Raw genomic sequence first — 24,558 nt, 5'->3', positions numbered from 1 at the left:
TAGAACTCTGTGTGGCATTGACGTGGTCTCCAATCTGAGCTGCTGTTAACCTGCGATTTCTGAGGCTGGTGACTCGGATAAACTTATCCTCAGAAGGAGAGGTGACTCTTGGTCTTCCTTTCCTGGGGCGGTCCTCATGGGAGCCAGTTTCTTTGTAACACTTGATGGTTTTTGAAACTGCACTTGGGGACACTTTCAAAGTTTTTCCAATTTTTCGGACTGACTGACCTTCATTTCTTAAAGTAAGGATGGAGACTCGTTTTTCTTTACTTAGCTGCTTTTTTCTTGCCATAATACAAATTCTAACAGTCTGTTCAGTAGGACTATCAGCTGTGTATCCACCAGACTTCTGCACAACACAACTGATGGTCCCAACCCCATTTATAAGGCAAGAAATCCCACTTATTAAACCTGACAGGGCACAACTGTGAAGTGAAAACCATTCCCGGTGACTACCTCTTGAAGCTCATCAAGAGAATGCCAAGAGTGTGCAAAGCAGTCGTCAAAGCAAAAGGTGGCTACTTTGACGAACCTAGACATATTTTCAGTTGTTTCACACTTTTTTGTTAAGTATATAATTCCACATGTGTTAATTCATAGTTTTGATGCCTTCAGTGTGAATGTACAATTTTCATAGTCATGAAAATACAGAAAAATCTTTGAATGAGAAGGTGTCCAAACTTTTGGTCTGTACTGTATATATAATATATACAGTATGTGGAATTAATGGCGCTATATAAGTGAGCAAAATAAATATATAATATATATAAATATATATGTGTGTGTGTGTACCATTATATATTTTTCTTTTTATTAGGGTAATGGGTTTGCAAGAGATTTCATGGATGATAAGCGGGTGTACATCATGGACATGTACAATCAGCATGCATATCCTGGAGATACATTTGCAAAACGTATGTAAATTGCATTTAACAAGATAACCTTTGTATCAGCGTTAGAGCCTGGGGACGTCATTATTAGTGATAAAGAAGTGTCAGATCATAATAATCTTTATTTTTTATTTAGTGCTATCTTATTCCGCAGTTTTACAGTTTGCACACATCACTGTCCCCATTGGGACTCACAATCTAATTCCCTATCAGTATGTCTTTGCAGTGTGGGAGAAAACCGGAGAACCCGGAGGAAACCCATGCAAATACGGGGAGAACATACAAACTCCTTGCAGATGTTGTCCTTGGTGAGATTTGAACTCAAGACTACAGCACTGCAATGCTAACCACTGAGCCATCGTGCTGGCTCTAGTATGTCAGTGTAGCAACATTGTTCTACAAATAACCGTATGCTGCATAGTGTAAATGGGAGTTTTTTTTAACCTATTATAAAAGGATTTTGTCACCACTTTTTTTCCTCCTAATCTGATAGCAGCATAATGTAGAGATGGAAACCCTGGTTTCAGCAGTATTTTATTTATTAGGCGACTTGCTGTCATTTTTATATAATCACTGTGTTATCAGCAAGATATTATCACTAGAGGTCTAGAAAATTTTTGCTGCCATGTAGTCTTACCACATACCCACTACTGATTTGCAGCTTTCTGCCTATGCACAGTGTACACAGAAAGCAGCCAATCAGCAGTGGGGGTGGAGTTATACAGAGCTCAGCATTCAGAGAATTGCTAGATCTGCAGCAGATGAAACAGTGATTTCATCAAAACTGCATTAAAGGGAACCTGTCAGCAGCAGTGTGCACAGTAACCTACACACAGTGTCAGGTCGGCGCCGTTATACTGATTACAATGTTATCTTGGTTGATGAAATCCGTCTTGTGGTTGTTGTGTAATCTTTATCTTCAGTTTTGAGTTAATGATATGCTCATGCTCTAGGGCGGCCTGTGGGGGTCTTCATGTGGTGCTTTGATTACATATTCATCTGTATGGCTTCTGATCCCTCACTGACCTGCCCCCTAGTTTACATAATGAATATTATATATACTGTAAAAAAAATCACCTGCAGCAGGAATTTACGGTACAGGTTAAAGGGAATCTGTTGCCAGCTTTTTGCTGCCTCATCTGAGAGCAGCTTATTATATGCAAAGAGACCATCAATCCAACAATGTATCACTTAGTTTACTGGGTGCAGCAGTACTGACAAAATCAGAGTTTATAAATGTAGCAATGCAGAGGAGCTGAGAAACCTAACCCCACACACACCAGTCTCTGCATTTAGATATTCTATAGACAGTGAGCTGATTATCACTGGAGGGGGCAGAGTTGGATTAGCAAGCAAATGCTGCTGTAATCTGGACAATGATAATCACCAGGTGATAAAACCTTCAGTATAAGCAAACAACAGCACCCAGCCTGACATGTGACATATCCTGAAATCTGTGTTTAACCTCTACATTATGCTGTCCTCAGATTACATAGCAGAAACCTTCCGACAGATACCCTTTAAATAATTGTATATTTTTATACAACATACTTTTTTAAAAAAATGTATTTATTTTTAATTGTGGAAAAATATTTTGAAACTTTTTTTTTCCCCATAGGGGGACCTCAACCTGTGATCAATTTCTATAGATTCTAATACAACCATATACAGAAAATCATGGTCTCCTATGATGAACAGTTTGTGCACAGGAAAATCAAAATGGCAGCCACTATGGCCTTCATCAGGCACCAAGCTGCCATTGCATTTTATGGGCACATTGCTGGGGGGGAAGTGTCCATGGAAGCCCAGATCAGAAGCCTGCACAGGATCGCGCAGCAGCAGCGATCAATGCTAGTGCAGGTCACTGCTGTAAGAAGCAGATGCTTGCTGTGTAACACAGCCGGCATCTACATTGTATGGCGCAGGATCAGCTCATGATCCCGCTCCATGAAGTAATAGTACGACATGGGGCAGGAAGAGATTTAAATAGCAATTGTTTATATATCTGTGGTTTAGATGGTGACATATATTAATTCGTTTTGCTTTTTGTTTTGTCCTTTCTTAAAATATTTAGAAGCAATAAAAAGGAGAATAGAGCTAGACTGGGGCACAGAAGATGAAGAATATTTGGAAAAAGTAGAAACTCATGTGAAAGGGGCTCTGAATGAGGTCACCCCAGATGTGATCATCTACAATGCTGGGACCGATATACTGGACGGAGATCCACTCGGTGGGCTCTCAGTTTCCCCCCAAGTGAGTAGCAAATGTTTCACCCCGTGGCTTCATAAACGTGTGATTTTCCACCATTGTAATAGGGCACGTTTGGAAAAGTTTGACTTTGTTGTCCATAGCAACTAATCACAGTGCAGCTTTCATTTTTCAAGAGCAGAATAAAAAATATAAGCTGTGCTGTGATTGGTTGCTATGAGCAACCAAAACTCTTTTCTTGAACAGGATCATAAATTCCCCCCTTAATGTTCCTAAAAATGATTCAGCGGCAATCTGCAATGTACCGAACTAAGGAACCAATGATCGTTCTTTTTACATGGAGTTTTACCAGGTGTTTTTCATCTACACAGTGTTTTAAACTGATTAAAACGACTAAAGGGGCTGTCTCATGGTTAAATATTAGTTTTCTAAGGCCGGGGTCACACAAAACGTATAAAAAATTGGTCCGTTTTACACGGACGAGAATCGCACAAATGTTTCATAAACAGTGATCTGTGTACAGTGCCAGGATGCGATTTCCTCACATCAAACTATCCGTATGACATCTGTATGGCATCCGTACGGCGAGATTTTCTCGCCGGCTTGCAAAATGGACATAGAATGGGTCCATGGGCTCAAATATTCGTGAAAACCTATTTACAGTCTATATATATATATATATATATATATATATATATATATATATAGTATATATACAATATATATATATATATATACATATATGTCAGTGAGACACACACATATATATATATAATACAGCGCTAGATAGCTTAAAAGCCGGTAATTCAATTGCCGGCTTTTGCTATCTCCTTCCCAAACCCGACAGGATATGGGACATGCTTTACATACAGTAAACCATCTCATATCCCTTTTTTTTGTTTACATATTCCTCACTACTAATGTTAGAAGTGTGTGTATAAAATTTAGTGGCTGTAGCTGTTAAAATAAAGGGTTAAATTATGGAAAAAATTGCTGTGGGCTCCCGCGCAATTTTCTCCGCCAGAGTGGGAAAGCCAGTGACTGAGGGCAGATATTAATAGCCTAGAGAGGGACCATGGTTATTGCCCCCTCCTGGCTAAAAACCTCTGCTTCCAGCCACCCCAGAAAAGGCGAATCTGTAAGATGCACCTATTCTGGCATTTAGCCTCTCTCTTCCCACTCCCGAATAGCGGTGGGATATAGGGTAATAAAGGGTTAATGTCACCTTGCTATTGTAAGGTGACATTAAGCCAGGTTAATAATGGAGAGTCGTCAATAAGACACCTATCCATTATTAATCCAATAGTAGTAAATGGTTAAGAAAACACACACACATTATTAAAAAGTGTTTTAATGAAATAAAGACACAGGGTGTTGTAATAGTTTATTATACTCTCAATCCAATTGAAGACCCTTGTCACCTGAAACAAAGTTAAAATAAAACAAACAAACAAACAATAAAACAATATCCCATACCGTTCGTCGTTCAGTCTTGTCCCACGCTGCAAATCCATCTGAAGGGGTTAAATAATTTTACAGCCAGGAGCTCTGCTAATGCAGCTGTGCTGCTGCCTGTAAAAACTAGAGAATGAATTACTAACATTAGTAATGAGGAATATGTAAAAAAAGAAGGGATATGAAATGGCTTACTGTATGTAAACCATGTCTCATATCCTGTCGGGTTTGGGAAGGAGAAATGAAAAGCCGGCAATTGAATTACCCGGCTTTTCTGCTATCTAGCGCTGTATTAAATATAAATATGTATTGTGTGTCTCAAATATATATATATATATATATATATATATATATATATATATATATATATATATATATATATATATTCTATACTACTATACTATGTGTAGAAATATATGACCCCGAGGCTACAGGGTCTAGGAGAGGGGAATAAGACAAGAAACAGGGCGCAGATCTAAGTGCAGATTATTTAGTACAACTAAATTTTTAAAAAGCCTAAAATGCTCACCTTTGGTGTGGCTTGTATCATAGCGTATTGACCTTTGTGGCCTGAATGAGAAGCCTTGTCTCCCTGATATGCAGCTGTAGTCTGGATACAACGGATCTCTCAGCCAGGAGACCGTGGAATGAAATTCAAAGGAAAAAAAAAAAGGTTCATCCAGTCTGTTCAGCGCTCCCAGGCACCAGGCAGAGGTATTACAAATTCGGTAATTTATTTAAAACAAAAAACAATATATAGAACAACGCATTTCGGCTATATGCTTATTAAAAATAGCCTTCCTCGGGTATGATCATACCTGGATAATAGGAGCTGCCCCATTGGACCGAGTGCTATGCGATTTTTTATCGTATTGCACTCGGCCGTATTATTATTCCCTTATTTAGAGCATTGTTCATAGTTTTCATGAATAAAAACTCCAAAGGTGTTTTTTTTCTTTTTGTGGCTTACTTTCTTTTTGTACATTACGTTCGCCACCCCTGTTTATAGGAACACACAAAAGGAACTCGTGCAAAACAGATCCGTGGCAGAAATAATGCAAACGAAAGCAGAGGGACCTCATTGATTATTATGGGGTCCATCTGGGTTTTATTTCGTGTCTGTTTTTAGAACAGAATAAAAAGGAAATCAAGCAGAACTTATTCTTCTGTTCCAACAACTGACACATAAGGCCTCATTCACACGTCTGATTTTCGCATGTGAGTGCTACCTGTCTATTCACCCTTTATATTCTATGGGAATTTTTTTCCTCCGAAGTGGTCAGCGAAAAATATCATAGAAGTCTGATTTTAATCCGAGGGTCAGATCAAAATCAGCAATGCAAGTCAATGGGTCCATGAAAAATTTGGGCCACACTCAGATGACATCCGAGTGCGGTCAGATTTTCATGGATTGTCAGAATGGGGAAGATATAGAATTTTTTAAAAATTTCTCCACATACTAAAAAATCAGAGTCTGATCAAAATAATCAATCTGACTTTCTTGTACAACAAAAAAATCAAATGTCTGAATGAGGCCTAATGGAGCCCATACAGAACCCATAATAATCAATGGATCTGTCAGTTTACGTTTCCATCAGTTCTGGATCTGTGTTGCATATGAATTCTATTTGTTTATTCCTTTAAAACAGAACCATCAGACAGAATGTGCAAAACAAAATGTGAACTTCGCCTTATACCTACAAATCATAGAGTTCATACTACATAAAAAATTCTTATTCCCATAAACAAATGAGCTTTGTTATTTTATATATATAAAAATCATTTTTGTATTTTTTTTTATGATTAGGGAATTATAAAGAGAGATGAAATTGTGTTCAGCATTGCCAGGAGCCGTTCCATCCCAATACTGATGGTCACCTCCGGAGGATTCCAAACGAGGACAGCGCGGATAATTGCAGATTCCATAATCAATCTGCACAACCTCGGCCTTATTTCCAATTCTCAGCCAAGTGAACCCAGGATATGAGCAATGCTATAGAAAAATGTGACTAATTCTGTGTGGCAATAATTTACATTTTGTTTAAAAAAAATTTAATATATGAATCTAAAATACTGTGTATTTATTTCAATGGGGAAAAAATGGAAAATTCTAAGATCCCTTTAATTTATTTGTTTAATTTTTGTTATTAATGGAGAAATCCACCTGAAAAGCATAAACTATTTGAGATTTCCAGTTTGACTATCTCTGACGGGGGATTGGGCAGGACACTAAGCACTGCAGTCCCTTAACTTGCCCCTTCAGTGATAGTTTCCTATGTCACACTCTTACTTATCAGAAAGGGGCTTTAATGGGAATTTTCCCTATAGATCATGTGCACATGGAGTCTTTTTGCTAAGATTTCATAGCGGAAATTCACAGGTTTTGATAAGCTTTGAGATTTGGAGAAGGATTTAGAGAATTTCTGCTCAGTTTCTTCTCCAAAAACTCCTGTAAATACTTACAATACAATAGTATTCTCTCCTTTATGTGCAGATATTCTTAAGATGGTTTTCCCATTATAGGCATTTATGGCACTTGTAGGATAAGACATCAATACCTGATAAATGTGATCCCTCTTCAAGGACACTTACCTTTTGAGGTGAACTAGTAACGTATTACTTGTGGACTTTGTAGCACCTAATCCAGAGTTTAAAAAAGTAACAGCAATGTAGATGATACTTAATATGCTGATTAGACTGCGGTTATCATTCACAAGTAAATTGACATGCAGTGCAATATTCTTATCAGCATATCATCAATTCTTTTTGTAGAATTCCTTGTGGATTTCAATCTAGCAATGCACAGTGTGATGTCCATTGAAATTCTGTAACAATAATTGCGGCAAAACCCACATTTAAGACATGCAACAAATTTGTTGCAAAAATAGTGGTGGATTTGATTGCACCAAATATACACATTTTTAGTGGCAAAATTGCAACATTTTGCCGTAGTGAGAAAAAAAATAAGATCTTTATAATCTAGTTTACATGTTGCATTTTTTATACTTGGGTTTTTCTCTATTGACTTGTGGTTCAGCTTTGTTTAAAAAAAAAACAGTATGTCAACTCTTCCAGCATATGTATTATAGATTTTTAAAGAAAATTAGCAACAAAAAAAAAAAAATATAACAAAAACCTATAAAAGATGCACTTAATTTGCACTGCGGTTTTTCTGCACCAGACAGCATTTTTCTTTTTATTGCTCGATATGAGAGTTATAGAAAGAGTCTAAGGATAATGACCACTTGAGACAAGCAAAAAGATTTCCAGGACCCCTGTCTGGCATGCATGGCTACTGCAAACTTCCATCACCGGCACTCGAATGCTGGCATCCTGGACGCTTCTGGCGTTTACAAGGACGACAATGTTACATAATTGTGGCACAACACACGTCATGAAATCACAGTGGTCTTGTAAATGGCAGCATTCGAGTGTTAGAAGAGGAAATTCACAGGACCGTGCCGCGGAGTATCGGACAAGGGTTCTGCAAATCTTACTCATCTTTAGTGGGCCCCTTTGTATTGAACTGTATGGAGTACACTATATTTCTACTAGTTGAGGGTCCCCATTTATTAGATTTGTTGGCTTACCCTAAAGATATGTCATAAATTCTTAAAATAGCAATTTCCCTGTAAATATCTTGGTACACTTAAAGGAAGCATTAATGGGTTTTGACACTAAAATGTGTAATGTCTCCATTATCACTTATCTTATTACTTGTCAGCAGCTGCATCTTTTGGAGAATTTATTTTTGCCTGAAAGTGCCAAATGTTCCTTCTAGCAATAGTTGCTTGTGTGTCCTTATACACTACCTATTTAATAAAGTAGACAGCTCGATGGCGGGTAGGTTCTATTACAACGTTAGATTGTCACAGACCCTGAAGTTTTCTTTCTGATCTTTGGAGCAGTTACGGAGCTGACGCTGGCTGGGAGGTAGCACAGGAATAGTCTTGTGGGGTCTTTACACTATGCAGCTGGTTTAGTTGTATTTGTTCCTATTTGTGATAGATCACAAAAAGAATTTGTGGAACATCGGTGACCACTTTACTGGAACAGGGACGGATAAGCAATCTCCACCATGATCCCTACAAATAGTAGAATAGATAGAATAGATCTCCGCTTCTCAGCCACTTGTGATAGAAACGTCAAAAATCTTCTGTCAAATTTTTAGACTTTAAGCAATTATTCCAAATTCTTTACCACCAGCAAAATGATCACCGCAAGCATGTGTTACTGACACTTCTCCGGTTGTAATTTTGTATTTGTCAAGTGTAAATTTATTGTTGGTGATTTCGCTAATGGTGTTTGTTAATAAATTATTACACTTTATTAATTCCTGGAATCTGTGGTCTTGTTTCTGAGAGCGCGTCCAGTCTATAATGTCTACGAATGGGATGCAGAGTCAGATCTGCCACGAGGTGAGATCAGCTCTCACTTTCTCTTGATGACTTCTACGTCCTAAGGTGGCGGGGACAGTGACGCCAGCGCTGATTGGGCACCAGGCTTGTGACATAACAACCTCACGCGAGTTCTGACACTGCTGAAATGGCGCCGACACAGCAGGTGAGTTTAGGTGTTTTTATTTTAACGGGGGCAAACATTCAGATTGAGAAGTGGTTGTCTTAGTAGTGGACAATCCCTTTTTAGGATGTGGAGCTTGGAAGCAGCGTTTTGCTACAAAATCCCATCAGAGTCCCTCCATCAGGATACAAAGGCATTGATGGGATAAGTAGTCAAAACTAGTAGGACCTATTAACAGTATTTTATAGTACATAACCTGTATTTTTTGAGTTTTTAGGCTTGAATAAATGCTAAGTTTTACTTTTAAAAGAAAGCCTCTATTTCCGCTGGATCGTTTCTCCCTTCATCTTTGTACACGTGCTGCTGCTCTGACTGGATCCGTGCATGGCTTCTGACAACTTCACTCTACTAATTGGTGAGCTGAGCTACAGCACTGTTTAATCTTTAACCCCTTTACCCCCAAGGGTGGTTTGCACGTTAATGACCGGGCCAATTTTTACTTTTCTGACCACTGTCCCTTTATGAGGTTATAACTCGGGAACGCTTCAACGGATCGCGGTGATTCTGACTTTGTTTTCTTGTGACATATTGTACTTCATGATGGTGGTAAAAGTTCTTTGATATGACTTGCGTTTATTTGTGAAAAAAATGGAAATTTTGCAACTTTTAATTTTCATGCCCTTAAATCACACAGATACAGTATGTCGCACAAAATACTTAATAAGTAACATTTCCCACATGTCTACTATACATCAGCACAATTTTGTAACCAAATTTTTTTTTGTGAGAGAGTTATAAGGGTTAAAAGTTGACCAGCGATTTCTCATTTTCACAACACCATTTTTTTTTTAGGGACCACATCACATTTGAAGTCACTTTGAGGGGTCTATATGATAGAAAATACCCAAAAGTGACACCATTCTAAAAACTGCACCCCTCAAGGTGCTCAAAACCTAGAAGGGAGAGGGGCATTTGGATTTGAGAGCGCAGAGTTTGCTGGATTTCATTTGTAGGGTGAGGAGCCTTTTCACTTTTCCAGAGTCTTTGTGTGACCAGTAACGTGGAAGCCCCCTATATTTCTGTTAACAGATGACAGACCTGAGTGGGGACTTCCTTTTTTTGTAGATTGAGTCCAAGCTTTTAATGGGAACATTTTACATAACGTTTGGGATCACATTTATCCGGTGCTCTACTCTGAGCACTTACTTTGTGAATTTCATCTATATCTCTGAGTATTGATTTACAGCTGTCAGGTCTGCACTGACACACAAGCTTGTTAGACCATGCGCTGAGCATAATGTAACAAGCTTGCTAGCCTGGTGACCCGGGTCGCCATGGCAATGATCAGGCCCTCACAGGGGCGCCGATCAGAGCGGAGAGAGAGTCTCCCTACCTTTCCCTGCCCCCTATATGTTGAGATTGATATCATTCACAGCATTTAGGGGGTTAAACTGCCGAGGGCAGTGGGGGCGCCGCTCCTGGCAGTGAGAGCTGGGGGTCAGTTTTCATGTTAGCTGAACACCTGGCAGCGAAGGTGCGAAATCGCCATGACATGCCCCGTACATCCAAGGTCAGAAAGGGGATAAAGCTGTGAATTTATGTTTTTTTAATTTAATATTTATCACTTTGCCTTCAATGTGTCAAATCACAGACAACTTGGCCTTGTCCTGGTCCAAAAACTGGTGTGGATTACATACCCACTCAAAAGTAGGCGTCCTGTACAGGTTCTTGTATTCTCGGGGGCAGGACATGAACATTCCTACTGTAGACACCGAGATGTGGGGAAGTATGCTTGATGAGAAGCGGAAAACTTACATTAACCATTGAGATCACTAGAAATGTGGAGAATTTGTGTAATTCTGTGATAGAGTAGACTGGACGGTCACATCCTGTGATAGATATTATGGGTTGCTGCTGAACCTGGAGCCGCAGAAATATCACCCAGTTCCCAGAATATTCTCAGTGCTATGTACAGTACATGTCATGATAATTCTCTGCCATGTGACACCATACTGCGCTATTCTGTGCTGTGTATCACCAGCAGAGTCCTGCGACTATAGTATTCCCCCCCGTGTAGTCAGGGACATTACTGCCCTGCCAAGTTATTGGGCGACTGATGTAACTTTATTCTGCTTGTGATATGACAGATATACAATAGATTAGTGACTGACGGACATTAGGCCTCATGGGGAGATGGAACTGAGTGATAATGTCAGAGTTAGAGGCTGCAGGAAGATGCATAAACCCATGGTTCTAGTAACAATGTAACCTCAGTCAGTTATAGATGCGAGTCAGCTGTGTATCCAACCCACTGCCGCCTTGTAGGACGCGCTCTCCGCTCCTGAGCCCGCTCCATGCACTCACAACCAACATCTGCTGTACATATAAAGCTAAATAAATTCCTCATAGCGCACGTAGTAACAGAAAACCCGGAGTTCTAGTAACAACACATCCTCATTCTCAGGAGGAAGCAATAACAACGTATAGGGAGGGCTGTAGGAAGGAGCCGGTGAGTTTACGTGTTACATCGTAACTGTGCAGACTACTAGAGGCTCAAAACCTACTTATTCAGAAATTCATGTTTTATGTCACTGTGGACATCAGTGAATTCTCACAGGTGTGTGTAACGGGGTCTACCGTGCTGGAATAACTCTTTCACTACCACCCCGTGTTTCAGGAGGTCCACTCTGCTTTGGCTGGAGTCTGAATGAAGGACGCTGGCTGGAATAGCTTGGTTACATGGGCGCATATAAAAGATCACAGCTTCTCCAAGTATTTCCAGTGTGACAACACTTTACTCACAGGACACAGAATATATCACACAGATACAAAGGGCAGGACAATTGAAAAGCGGCAGGCCAGACATACATTACAATAGCCGCAGGTGGCCAGAGCCTGCCGATATTTACTGTGGGAATTACAAAGGTGGGGGAGGTCAGAAGGGGGATATCTTGTCCCCTCTGCCCAGGGGCGCAGCCTGAGGGCTGATGCATTAGGGACATGCATCTCACATGGAACCTATTATACATACATAAAACTACACAACATATTCTGGGTGCTGGGGGGTTCCGTAACAGTGTGTAATGTAGAGGATAAGTAATAGTATATGAACGTCCTGACACTGTGCAGTGTTACCACCTTTCTATATGTCACATACTGGTGATAAATACAGAAATACACGAGATACAGGATGATGATGTTCAATAATTAATTATTTTATTTTTTTTCTCCTATCAGTATGTTTTGAGTTGTGGGAGGAAACCGGAGTACCCGGGGAAAACCCACACAGACACGGGGAGAACAAACAAACTCTGTGCAGATGGTGTCCCAGATTTCCACCCAGGAGCACCGCGCTGCTCGCCAACAGTGCTAATCACTGCGCCACCGTGCCGTCCTGTAGTCTGATGGTCCTACATCTCCAAGCAGCATGCCAGCCAGGTGAGTTATGGGGCAGCAATAGAGAATGCAGGACACTATGGTCTCTGATATGTAACAGAGTAGATGGAAGAACTCGGGGTGGGATTCCAACAGACCCCGCCTGTTTCTTCAGACCACACCCAGGTCCGCGCCTCCCTGACCCAGTAGTCAGGTATTGGGGGGGAGGGGACTACGTTATATTTCCATTGCCATTATTTCTGCGGCTTTCAATGCTCTTCCACCTGTTGCTGATATAGGAGAAGCCACAGAACAGCTGCTGGTCCTCCGGGGTTATAGGTGGTTCCTGAGCTTCAATGCCAGACATCACTTGGTCCAATTCCATTTGTTTGCTGGTTTCCAAAATTGGGATCTATAGAAGAAAGACAAATCAGTCTGGTTACTTCATTAGGTATTTAATTATATCCGTCCCCTCCTGAGGGCACCTGTACAGATTGTGGATGAGCCGTGGTAACCGTGCGCAGATTACCGCTAATCGCCATGATGCATCGTTACCTGCAGCTTGAGAACAAGTCAACTACTGGTGCTGCCTGGCAATCTGCGGTATCCACATCTGCTACAACTGCACCATAAAGCCGTGTTCACACGTTGCAACCACATTGGGTTCTTTTGTCCCAGTATCAACAAAAATTCATACTTTTGTTTTGGTTTTCCCACTAAAATGTCGAGAGCATTATGGCGTTTTTGCAACAAAAAAAATCCACAGTGTGAACGCAGCTTAATAGATCCGAGTTATTCACTAAGTGGCCTTCTGAAGAACTGGGGACAATAATTACACTTTTGAGAAATATGTAAAAGCCTGTCCATCCTGCCCCATACTGTAATTCCTCCCATTTACCAGCAGGGGAGGATAAACACATTCTGGCCTACACTATGTAGGATTGTTGCTCATTATTTGAGTATTTCTTACACATATTATCACATTACACAGACGAGGAGGTGACATTATAATAAAATAACGCTGTGCACTTACAGGTGTCATTGTAAATGGTGGACGTGACCTTCCTGCCTCTAATTCCTCCCAGTTTATGGTCGAGAAGAATGGATGTCCTTTTAAATTGCTGCAAACATCCTGCCTCTTCTCTGGTGATTTACACAAGAGCTGCAAATAAATAAGAAACATTATTATATCACAAGTAATAATATAAATAATCTCAGAAACACAGCAGTTACAGAATTATTTTCTCATTTTCTTATAGAAAGATGGATTTATTAAAACAACCATTGCTAGAAACAAATACAATAGGACAGAATAGTGCAAGATAGGATATTAAAGGACAGGATAGGATAGGATAGTACAGGACAGTATAGTACAGGATAGGCCATCAGTAGTCGATCAGTCAGGGACCGATACCCAATAATCCTGATGATTAGCTGTGTGGAGAGGTTTTGGTGAGCGCCGCAGCCTCTTTATTGTATAAATTGGCCTGTAGATGAGAACGCTATACATATAGGAGAGGCTGTCCCGGGGCTCCAGCATTGTCCCAATTCTTCTATTGGATATAGCTGAAATACCCAACAGTGGTGATGAAATGTGCGGTATATTATCAAAACTCATGACTGGTCTATCCTTCCTATGTCTCCAGGTATAAGTGTCTATTTACTCACTCTCTCTATGACGTTCCTGAGCTGAGAATCCATGGTGTACGGATAGCAAGGTTTGTCACATTTCACTGAATAGGCAAGTCTTCGTAAACACTGACCAGAGTAAAACGGGTAATATCCTGTGGCCATTTGGAAGACTATGACCCCAAAAGCGAACAGGTCGACCGTGTAATTAAAGGGCTGTAGACGATAAATCTGTGGAAACATAAGATTAGAAGAGTAAGTTAGTTTATTGTCCATCCTGGGAGAGAGAAAACAACCGTGGTCCATGTTTACTGGTAGTGTTTTTCCACACCTAAGCCCCCATACATAGAGTATTACATGTCGGCCAAAAGATCATTTGGTTGATAGCTACCTCTGAAGTTGAGAAGCCCCAGTACACATTAGACTGTTTATTTTTTATGCTTTTCTTATACAGCGCTATCTTATTCCACAGCGCTTTACATACATTATTATCACTGTCCCCATTGGAGCTCACAATCTAAATTCCCTATCAGTATGTCTTTGGAGTGTGAGAAGAAATTAGAGAACTCAGAGGAAGCCCACACAAACACGGGGAGAGCATAAAAAACTCATTGCAGATGTTGTCCTTAGTGGGATTTGAACCCAGGACACCAGCGCTGCAGTACTAACCACTGAGCCACCGTTCTTCTCTAGGCTGATCCTTCCGATATTGGCCAGTTCGGCTGACTTTAGTCTAATATGTTTGGGGGCCCTTACACAGTCTATCTATTAGTTAGCGTTAGTTAATGTGGGCCGCTGTGGTGATAGATCTGTGATTCCACAAGCTCCACATTAAGTGAGAATTGCAGGTGGATAATAAAGTATGAGATATTAGTAGTCACATAGTCACCTCAGGAGCCAAATAGCCAGGAGTGCCGCAAAATTCACTGATCTTCTGAGAGCCAAATACATTCATAGCAGCAAGGCCGAAATCAGCAATCTTAGCGTGTCCATCGCCGTCCAGAAGAATGTTGTCTGGTTTTAAATCCCTTTAAAAAGAAAGAAAAATAGTTCTGTGAATCAGACATAGATGAGCTGTAGTGCTTGGGTTACTGTGGGGGCTTCACAGGACCACTCACTAAACACTGGGGGCAGACTCACTAATCCTATCTTGTGTAGACATATAATACCAGGCCGTCTGAAAATGCGCCAAATTCATCACAGTGACTGTTTGACAAATTAGGAGCATCTTCAGAGACTTTTGTCTGATGTTACACCACTATTGTTTTCATTACTTACAGCCAATAATTTTAACAAAAATCTGGCTACAGTTTAGTTGCTCGTTGTGACATTGTAAGCCACATGGATTCCTATCAAACTATTCCCATTTCCATAAAAGCCTTGACCCCTCTTCGAGTGAGCCCCAAAAAGTGTCCAAAACACTTCATGAATGTGGTACACGTCATGTTCACCAGATGTTTGGCACAAATAACACCACAATTCTGGCACATTTAACTTTTTCCCATAGTAAATCTTTCCCTATGTATGCAAAAAGAAATGACTTATTACCGGTGAATAATCCCCCGACTGTGGAGAAACTCTATTCCACTCAAGATTTCTGCTGCAAGGAACCTAATAAGGAAGAAAAAAAATCCTATCAGCATTAATTGTTCTACTGAACCACTAATAACTATGAGGGGAGACAGCGGCCACAGAAATCACAGAGCGGCTGTTCTCTTACCTGGTCGTGCAGACATCCAGGGGGCCTCTGGAATTGATAAATGCAGTCAAATCGCCACCACTCAGATATTCCATGGCATAAAATGCATAGTCCTGTGCGAGAGGAGGGAAGATGATTGTAAATAATGCAGATTTTATCCATCCTAATAACATTTACTATGGTTCTGGGACCTCTACTGTGTGTCCAGAAGACATGTCTCCTTGTCTGCACACACTGGAGAGGTGTCCAGGGTGAAAACTAAGTCAAAATCCTCTAATGATAGCCACCAGTAATGGTGCCCAGGGCATACAGGCACACAGAGCATGCAGCAGGGCTATTCATTTGCACAGGCAAAGATTGAATTTGCAATCTAATGGAAGCAACTGGACATGATGGGGAGAAAGGAATTTTTAGAAGGTGAGGAGTCTCTTACCGCTGTCTGGAAGGTCCCATAGGCATGTGTGAAGAATCTGCTGTCTTCAGTGATTTCCAGGACCTCTCTCTCTAAGCGGAGGTTGTGTTTAGCATACTCCAACAATTTCCTCTTCTTGACCATCTTGACCGCCAGCTGATGTCCGCTGGGTTGATGTGTCGCCAGCATCACCCTGCCAAAACCGCCTTCTCCAAGCATCCTGGTAAAGATGAAACTCTCCAGGGAAAGACAGGCAGTCACTTGCTCTGAAGGGCTGGTGGTCTGAGCACCGATTACACCTAGAAAAGAAAATAGATATAAGAACCAACAATTAATCTTACAGTCACACTCACATATAATGCTACAATAAATTGGCATTTTTTTAAAAAGCTATCATAAACTTTGAACCATGATGAACATGGTTACCACCATGTTCTAGCTGGAGAGCCCCAAGTATAGAAGGTGGAGAGCTCTGATGTACACGGTAAGATGTACAGGATACGATTATGTCATTAGGTTACATTTTGTAAAATAAATGAACACTGTATATAAAACATGGATGTGGCCTGTGACTAAATGACAATAGATTTTACCTTCTGGAGCTTGATCGATGGATTTGTCAGTCTCACGTCTTCTCTTTGTGGTGGTCTCAGTGTCAGATGTCCTCTTTCTCTTAAGGTGTTCTCTACAGCTTTGATTTTCAACTCTCTCATGATGTAGGTGAGAGCTCCTGATTTTAGCTGATCCGCTAAACCTTTTATCAGAGGTAACATCCTTTCCACTCTCAGATTCCACCATTCTTCCTCTCTTATTTGGGGTTCTATCTTCCTTATCAGGAGATGAGTTCCCTCTTTTTGTCCCCTTTTTAAGGGTCTTAATCTCTGGTGGATATCCAGAAGATGTTGTACAGGGATCATCTGTTTTCTCAACAGGTACGTCCTGTACAATGTCCTGAGAAGTTTCCACAATTTTTCCTCTCTTATTTGGGGTTTCATCTTCCTTCTCAGGAGATGAGTTCCCTCTTTTTGTCCCCTTTTTAAGGGTCTTCCTCTCTGGTGGATATCCAGAAGATGGTGTACAGGGATCATCTGTTTTCTCAACAGGTACGTCCTGTACAATGTCCTGAGAAGTTTCTCCTCGCTGAGAAAAACTCTCTTCCGTGCATCTCTTTTTAGCACTCTTCTTATTCTTTTCACTACACTTCCTTTTTCGTCCCATGATAAGTTAATATCGAAAATAACGAATTTGCTAAGTGCGCAAAAGTTGTCTTCACTCTCCAACAGTTGAAGGTAAAGTAGGAAAAGTGACAACGGAATCCTTAACCTAACAGTCACCTGGTATTGTGACATCATCGCCATTGTGACATCATCGGTCTGAGTGTAAGCGATGATGTCATCAACTGCTGCAGGACTATGTTTGACATAATAACATGACCCAGTATATGAAAAGTTTTGTTTTGCAATGTAACATATTTTTATTTCTTAAGATTTTACTGATGGGCCTTAAATGTTTTGCATCTAGCTATTCAAAAAACTGTGAGCACCTAGGAATAATACAAGAACTGATGCAACAACAAATATAAAGTTTAATAAATAAATGTATCTTATGCACTAAATATGAAAATTTGCTGGACATGATCTCATTAAAAACAACATATGCACAAAGACATATTAAAATAACAATCGGAGATGGAGGAACACAGCAGTGTTACAGAATATAGTAAGGAGGGCACCAAATCCCCTAAATATAGCAGGAGAAATAATAAATTGTAACATTAGGGTGCACATAAAGATTGCAGATAGAAGAGGAAACGTGGCTTCCCAAGTACATACAGTATAAGAGAAATATTTCTGTGCTCCAGTATATGACACCATAACACAGGTGAAGACAAGTCAATCCTGGTGGATTCAGACCCAAATTACCCACGAGGTGAATATTTCTCTGTCTTCCCCTTCACCCTCCTATTCATCAAACTAACGTGGATTTACCAATTTGGTATTATGTCCCAGGACTCATCTAAAAATAAAGTATACCCCTTTATGGCATCATGTTCCTTACTGGCAGAGGTCCCTTTCAGTAGGAGAATGTGCCGTGCTACACATCAAACATCACTCAGGTCTCCAAAATACTCAAAATATTAAGTAGGTGCTTTCCATGTTATGGCTGATAGGTGCAAATCTGCAGTGATGCACGTCAATGAAAATAACAAAAAATGCTTATATTTCACATTGTGCCCCCCACACCTCCATCCCACAGCCCTATGTTGTGTAGAGGCCACAGTGACATTTCATCTACATACTGTGCACACAAGTATATAAAATCTCCACATTGTCCAGTGTCTTGTCTTTTATACCCGGTGTCATTTTGTCCACAGTGATATTAGTCATTATTATGGGGGACTTCAACTACCCTAAAATAGATTGGGGAACAGAAACCTGCAGTTCCAGCAAAGGTAATCGGTTTTTGACAACTATGAGAGACAATTACCTTTCACACCTGGTTCAGGCCCCAACAAGGAGGGGGGCACTGCTAGACCTAATATTAACCAACAGGCCAGACCGCATATCGAATATAAGGGTTGGGGGTCACTTGGGGAATAGTGATCACAAAATAATAAGTTTTCATGTATCCTTTAATAAGATGTGTAGTAGAGGGGTTACAATGACACTAAACTTCAGGAGGGCAAATTTCCAATGGATGAGAGAGGATCTTGGTGCAATTAACTGGGACGATATCCAGAGACATAAAAATACACAAAGAAAATGGGAGATGTTTATTAGCATCCTGGATAGGACCTGTGCCCAGTATATACCGTATGTGAATAAACATACTAGAAATAGGAGGAAACCAATATGGCTAAATAGAGCTGTAAGGGGCGCAATAAGTGACAAAAAGAAAGCATTTAGAGAATTAAAGGAAGTAGGTAGTGAGGAGGCATTAAATAAATACAAAAAATTAAATAAATTCTGTAAAAAGCTAATCAAGGCAGCAAAATTTGAGACAGAGAGACTCATTGCCAGAGAGAGTAAAAATAATCCCAAAATATTTTATAACTACATAAATAGTAAGATACTAAAAAATGATAATGTTGGCCCCCTTAAAAATAGTCTGGGTGAAATGGTGGATGAGGATGAGGAAAAAGCCAATATGCTAATGCCTTTTTTTAATCAGTATTTACAAAAGAAAATCCCATGGCAGACAATATGATCAGTGATAACAAAAATTCCCCATTAAGTGTCACCTGCCTAACCCAGCAGGAAGTACGGCGGCGTCTAAAAATCACAAAAATTGACAAATCTCCGGGCCCGGATGGGATACACCCCCGAGTACTGCAGGAATTAAGTACAGTCATTGATAGAACATTAATTTTAATCTTTAAAGAGTCCATAATAACAGGGTCTGTACCACAGGACTGGCGTGTAGCAAATGTGGTGCCAATATTCAAAAAAGGGGACAAAAACTGAACTCGGTAATTATAGGCCAGTAAGCTTAACCTCTACTGTGGGTAAAATCCTGGAGGGCATTCTAAGAGATGCTATACTGGAGTATCTGAAGAGGAATAACCTCATGACCCAGTATCAGCACGGGTTTACTAGGGACCGTTCATGTTAGACTAATTTGATCAGCTTCTATGAAGAGGTAAGTTCCGGACTGGACCAAGGGAACCCAGTAGATGTAGTGTATATGGACTTTTCAAAAGCTTTTGATGCAGTGCCACACAAAAGGTTGATACATAAAATGAGAATAATGGGGATAGGGGAAAATATGTGAAAGTGGGTTGAGAGCTGGCTCAGGGTTAGGAAACAAAGGGTGGTTATTAATGGAGCACACTCGGACTGGGTCGCGGTTAGCAGTGGGGTACCACAGGGGTCAGTATTGGGCCCTCTTCTTTTTAACATATTTATTAATGACCTTGTAGGGGGCATTCAGAGTAGAATTTCAATATTTGCAGATGACACTAAACTCTGCAGGGTAATCAATACAGGGGAGGACAATTTTATATTACAGGATGATTATTGTAAACTAGAAGCTTGGGCTGATAAATGGCAAATGAACTTTAATGGGGATAAATGTAAGGTCATGCACTTGGGTAGAAGTAATAAGATGTATAACTATGTGCTTAATTCTAAAACTCTGGGCAAAACCGTCAATGAAAAAGACCTGGGTGTATGGGTGGATGACAAACTCATATTCAGTGGCCAGTGTCAGGCAGCTGCTACAAAGGCAAATAAAATATGAGGAGAACATAATTTTACCTCTATACAAGTCACTAGTGCGACCACACTTAGAATACTGTGCACAGTTCTGGTCTCCGGTGTATAAGAAAGACATAGCTGAACTAGAGCGGGTGCAGAGAAGAGCGACCAAGGTTATTAGAGGACTGGGGGGTCTGCAATACCAAGATAGGTTATTACACTTGGGGCTGTTTAGTTTGGAAAAACGAAGACTAAGGGGTGATCTTATTTTAGTGTATAAATATATGAGGGGACAGTACAAAGACCTTTCTGATGATCTTTTTAATCATAGACCTGAGACGGACAAGGGGGTATCCTCTACGTCTGGAGGAAAGAAGGTTTAAGCATAATAACAGACGCGGATTCTTTACTGTAAGAGCAGAGCAGCACTATGGAACTCTCTGCCGTATGATGTTGTAGTGAGTGATTCATTACTTAATTTTAAGAGGGGACTGGATGCCTTTCTTGAAAAGTATAATGTAACAGGGTATATACACTAGATTCCTTGATAGGGCGTTGATCCAGGGAACTAGTCTGATTGCCGTATGTGGAGTCGGGAAGGAATTTTTTTCCCCAATGTGGAGCTTACTCTTTGCCACATGGGTTTTTTTTGCCTTCCTCTGGATGAACATGTTAGGGCATGTTAGGTTAGGCTATGGGTTGAACTAGATGGACTTAAAGTCTTCATTCAGCCTTAATAACTATGTATATTATACCCTGCAGTAGACATAGGATAACGTAGTTCATGACTTTATCTCTCTATGGATGTAATGTTACTTTGCCTAGTAATAACTAAAAGCCATAAGATTCGGGAGGTGGGGACCGAGGAATGATTTGAAAAGGACTGGTATCCAGCAAAACGGATGATTTTTCATCCGTATTGTCATCCGTGTGCCAAATGTATGCCATCAAAGAGGCAAATTTAATCCGAAATACCAAATAGACTGATGTTAATGCACAGCCCTATTGAATTACATTGGTTCTTGTAAGGTCAGTTTTTTCCTTGCACAGCATCCAGGCGAAAAATACTGTGGGGTGAACGTACACATAGGCAGAGGTGTGATTTGCTTCCCTAATAGTTAATTTGTAACACTTCAGTTTTATAAAAAGAACTTTAATTCTACCCTGAATTATATTTTTGCATTATAAATAGAATGATTAATTCAATGAATATTATTATTTATTTTATATTTTCATCTAAAAACACAGAGATACAGATTCAGAAATATAAGGTATATTCCATTGTACTGTACACTGCTCAAAAGATTAAATTAGAAAAAAAATCAAACAAGCCAAAGCAATATTTACCTGCCTCATAGTGATAATCTGCAGAGTAAAAACTAGAGATGAGCCAGCATTAAACTGCTCTGATGCTCGTTACTCGAATTGAGCAATTCCTATTGCTCGGGTGCTCGTTTTGTATCGTCCCGTCAGGGCGGCGGGGTACTCGGTACCGGGTCCTTCGGTTCACAGGGGGATGTCATGGTGGCTGACCCGGTCCGTAGCCCTGGGACGTCCGTTTAAAATGGAAAGGTTTTTAAAGGGATATGTTCGTGATGCCACCTGTGGTATTCGGTCAGGGTGACCGATGCTGCTTTGAGGGGTCCGCTGGGGTGATGTTATGGCAGCTAGATGGTATACCTTCCCACAGATGAAGTATGTCCCCAGGGCTTCCCGGTGTGTAGATGGTGGATGGTGAGAGGCGCAGAGAAGAACGAGGACACAAGGTTGCAGTCTCTTTACCTTTACTGAAGACTTCAGCATCCACAGTCCAGGGCACCAGATCACAGGGCAGGCAGAGTCCAGCCGGTTTGGAGGCAAGTCCAGAGTTCCCTTGTCCAGGTGGAAATCAGTAGCCTTCCTCTAGCGCTGCAGTGTTGTAGTCCCTTACTGCTAAGCTTTTCATAAGGTCCTCACAGATGTTATAGATGTTATGTCTCTCTCTCTCTGTCCCTCGGATAGGATAGGACAAACCCGTATGACCGGTGGCTTGAGGCTTTTACAGGGACTCTATCATGCCCCAGCCTCTCAGGGGTGCCACCTTGCCTCCTGGGTATAGGGCGGGCAGATAGCGTGAAATTAGCTGTCCTGCCGGTCTCTGGAGCAAGGCATAAAGGGTCGTTGCTCCCTCGGTGTTCCGGCTACCGGGATCCTCAGAAGGAAGCAGCCTGTGTAGGGCTGGTCTCCTTCTGGTATCCACTCCTTTGCTATGACTTCTTTCACCCTCTGTGCAATACAGTTCTCCTTCAGTGTCTGGAAGCTGCAGCTCTCAGGGCATGCACAGCTCCGTGTCCTTCTTCCTCGATCTCTGACAGGATCCCACCCCTGTCAGGGACCAACTACCTGAGCGAAGCTCAGCCAGCAACTAACTAACTTTCCCTACAGGTCTCCAGTTTTACCTAAGTGTGGGGAGTGACCTAATAAATTGGAGCAGAGCTCCCCCTGGTGGCCTGGAGTGTGAAATGTGTTGCATGTTTGTGATACCTGTATGCAGTTGTCCTTCTTTGCCTCCAAACGTAACATCACCCTCCCCTAGAGGAGAATGACATTACTGCAACGACCAGGACCCTGGGGCGCTGCAGTTTCAAGTAACAAGTATAATGGAAGTCAGTTGGAAATCGTAGCATTTTTTCAGTACAACCTACAAGGAGTTCTGGGGGGCAGTAAACATGTTGAAATGGATGGAAAAAGTGCTGAATGGAAGGAGAACAACATGTTCCTGTTAACAGCATGTTCATGTTAACTCCTAGATCGCTGATAGCAACAATCGTGTCACACTTTTACTCCACTTTAATGAGTGACAATTAGTGTTGAGCATTCCGATACCGCAAGTATCGGGTATCGGCCGATACTTGCGGGTATCGGAATTCCGATACCGAGATCCGATACTTTTGTGGTATCGGTATCGAAACAACATTAATGTGTAAAATTAAGAATTAAAATAAAAAATATTGCTATACTCACCTCTCCGACGCAGCCTGGACCTCACCGAGGGAACCGGCAGCGTTCTTTGCTTAAAATGCGCGCTTTTACTTCCTTCCGTGACGTCACGGCTTGTGATTGGTCGCGTGCCGCCCATGTGGCCGCGACGCGACCAGTCACAGCAAGCCGTGACGTAATTTTCAGGTCCTCAATGCCTAATTCTAGGCATTCAGGAATTTAAAATTACGTTCCGGTTTGTGATTGGTCGCGTCGCGGTCACATGGGCGACGCGACCAATCACAAGCCGTGACGTCACGGGAGGCAGGAGACGCGCACATTTTTAAAATTACGTCACGGCTTGTGATTGGTTGCGTGCCGCCCATGTGACCGCGACGCGACCAATCACAGCAAGCCGTGACGTAATTTCAGGTCCTGATGCCTATTTCTGCATTGAGGACCTGAAATTACGTCACGGCTTGCTGTGATTGGTCGCGTCGCGGTCACATGGGCGGCACGCAACCAATCACAAGCCGTGACGTAATTTTAAAAATGCGCGCGTCTCCTGCCTCCCGTGACGTCACGGCTTGTGATTGGTCGCGTCGCCCATGTGACCGCGACGCGACCAATCACAAGCCGGAACGTAATTTTAAATTCCTGAATGCCTAGAATTAGGCATTGAGGACCTGAAAATTACGTCACGGCTTGCTGTGATTGGTCGCGTCGCGGCCACATGGGCGGCACGCGACCAATCACAAGCCGTGACGTCACGGAAGGAAGTAAACGCGCGCATTTTAAGCAAAGAACGCTGCGGGTTCCCTCGGTGAGGTCCAGGCTGCGTCGGAGAGGTGAGTATAGCAATATTTTTTATTTTAATTCTTTATTTTACACATTAATATGGATCCCAGGGCCTGAAGGAGAGTTTCCTCTCCTTCAGACCCTGGGAACCATCAGGAATACCGTCCGATAATTGAGTCCCATTGACTTGTATTGGTATCGGGTATCGGTATCGGATTAGATCCGATACTTTGCCGGTATCGGCCGATACTTTCCGATACCGATACTTTCAAGTATCGGACGGTATCGCTCAACACTAGTGACAATAAAACATTCAATATCGACAAGAAATTGGAATTTATAGGAAAATAAATGTTAAGAAACACTTTTTACTGTATAATGACTTGTATATTAGGCTAAATTTAAAACAGATTTTTA

The 24,558-nt window shown here is 41.2% G+C and overlaps 2 protein-coding genes across 6 annotated transcripts in view; one reads left to right on the top strand and one right to left on the bottom strand.

Moving 5' to 3' along the window:
• LOC143787344 (histone deacetylase 11-like) overlaps nucleotides 1-8,886 on the top strand; it is a 49,619-nt gene extending 40,733 nt beyond the window's left edge. For 3 of the 5 annotated variants that reach the window (XM_077276003.1, XM_077276002.1, XM_077276004.1), the window contains 3 exons: nucleotides 818-914; nucleotides 2,965-3,143; nucleotides 6,361-8,886. In XM_077276003.1, coding sequence (XP_077132118.1) covers nucleotides 818-914; nucleotides 2,965-3,143; nucleotides 6,361-6,540 — 456 coding nt within the window. In that variant the 3' untranslated portion in view covers nucleotides 6,541-8,886. Of the gene's footprint in view, nucleotides 1-817; nucleotides 915-2,964; nucleotides 3,144-5,156; nucleotides 5,255-6,360 lie in introns of all 5 variants that reach the window. The other 2 variants (XR_013218336.1, XR_013218337.1) reach the window with 1 other exon arrangement.
• A 3,460-nt stretch (nucleotides 8,887-12,346) lies between these two features.
• On the bottom strand, nucleotides 12,347-15,879 carry LOC143787498 (protein kinase C theta type-like). The gene is made up of 6 exons (XM_077276287.1): nucleotides 15,799-15,879; nucleotides 15,627-15,689; nucleotides 14,968-15,106; nucleotides 14,118-14,309; nucleotides 13,483-13,611; nucleotides 12,347-12,861 (listed from the first exon to the last, which is right to left on the bottom strand). Exons 1-6 carry the CDS (start codon nucleotides 15,870-15,872, stop codon nucleotides 12,682-12,684), a joined length of 777 nt encoding a protein of 258 aa, XP_077132402.1. The 5' UTR covers nucleotides 15,873-15,879; the 3' UTR covers nucleotides 12,347-12,681.
• Nucleotides 15,880-24,558: the final 8,679 nt, after the last annotated feature.

The sequence above is a fragment of the Ranitomeya variabilis genome, chromosome 8, assembly GCF_051348905.1.
Source record: "Ranitomeya variabilis isolate aRanVar5 chromosome 8, aRanVar5.hap1, whole genome shotgun sequence".
In the NCBI taxonomy this organism is placed as follows: domain Eukaryota; kingdom Metazoa; phylum Chordata; class Amphibia; order Anura; family Dendrobatidae; genus Ranitomeya; species Ranitomeya variabilis.
The sequence above is the reverse complement of the archived record's forward strand: the minus strand, read 5'-3'. Positions and strand labels throughout refer to the sequence as shown.

What these genes read in the sequence shown, in the direction of transcription:
- LOC143787498 (XM_077276287.1), bottom strand. Translation starts at nt 15,872, where the DNA reads ATGGAATATCTGAGTGGTGGCGATTTGACTGCATTTATCAATTCCAGA. An exon ending in CTGGATGTCTGCACGACCAG is followed by an intron (nt 15,690 to 15,798) that starts GTAAGAGAACAG and finishes CTTCCTTATTAG; the next exon opens with GTTCCTTGCAGCAGAAATCT. An exon ending in CTGGCTATTTGGCTCCTGAG is followed by an intron (nt 14,310 to 14,967) that starts GTGACTATGTGA and finishes ATGTTTCCACAG; the next exon opens with ATTTATCGTCTACAGCCCTT.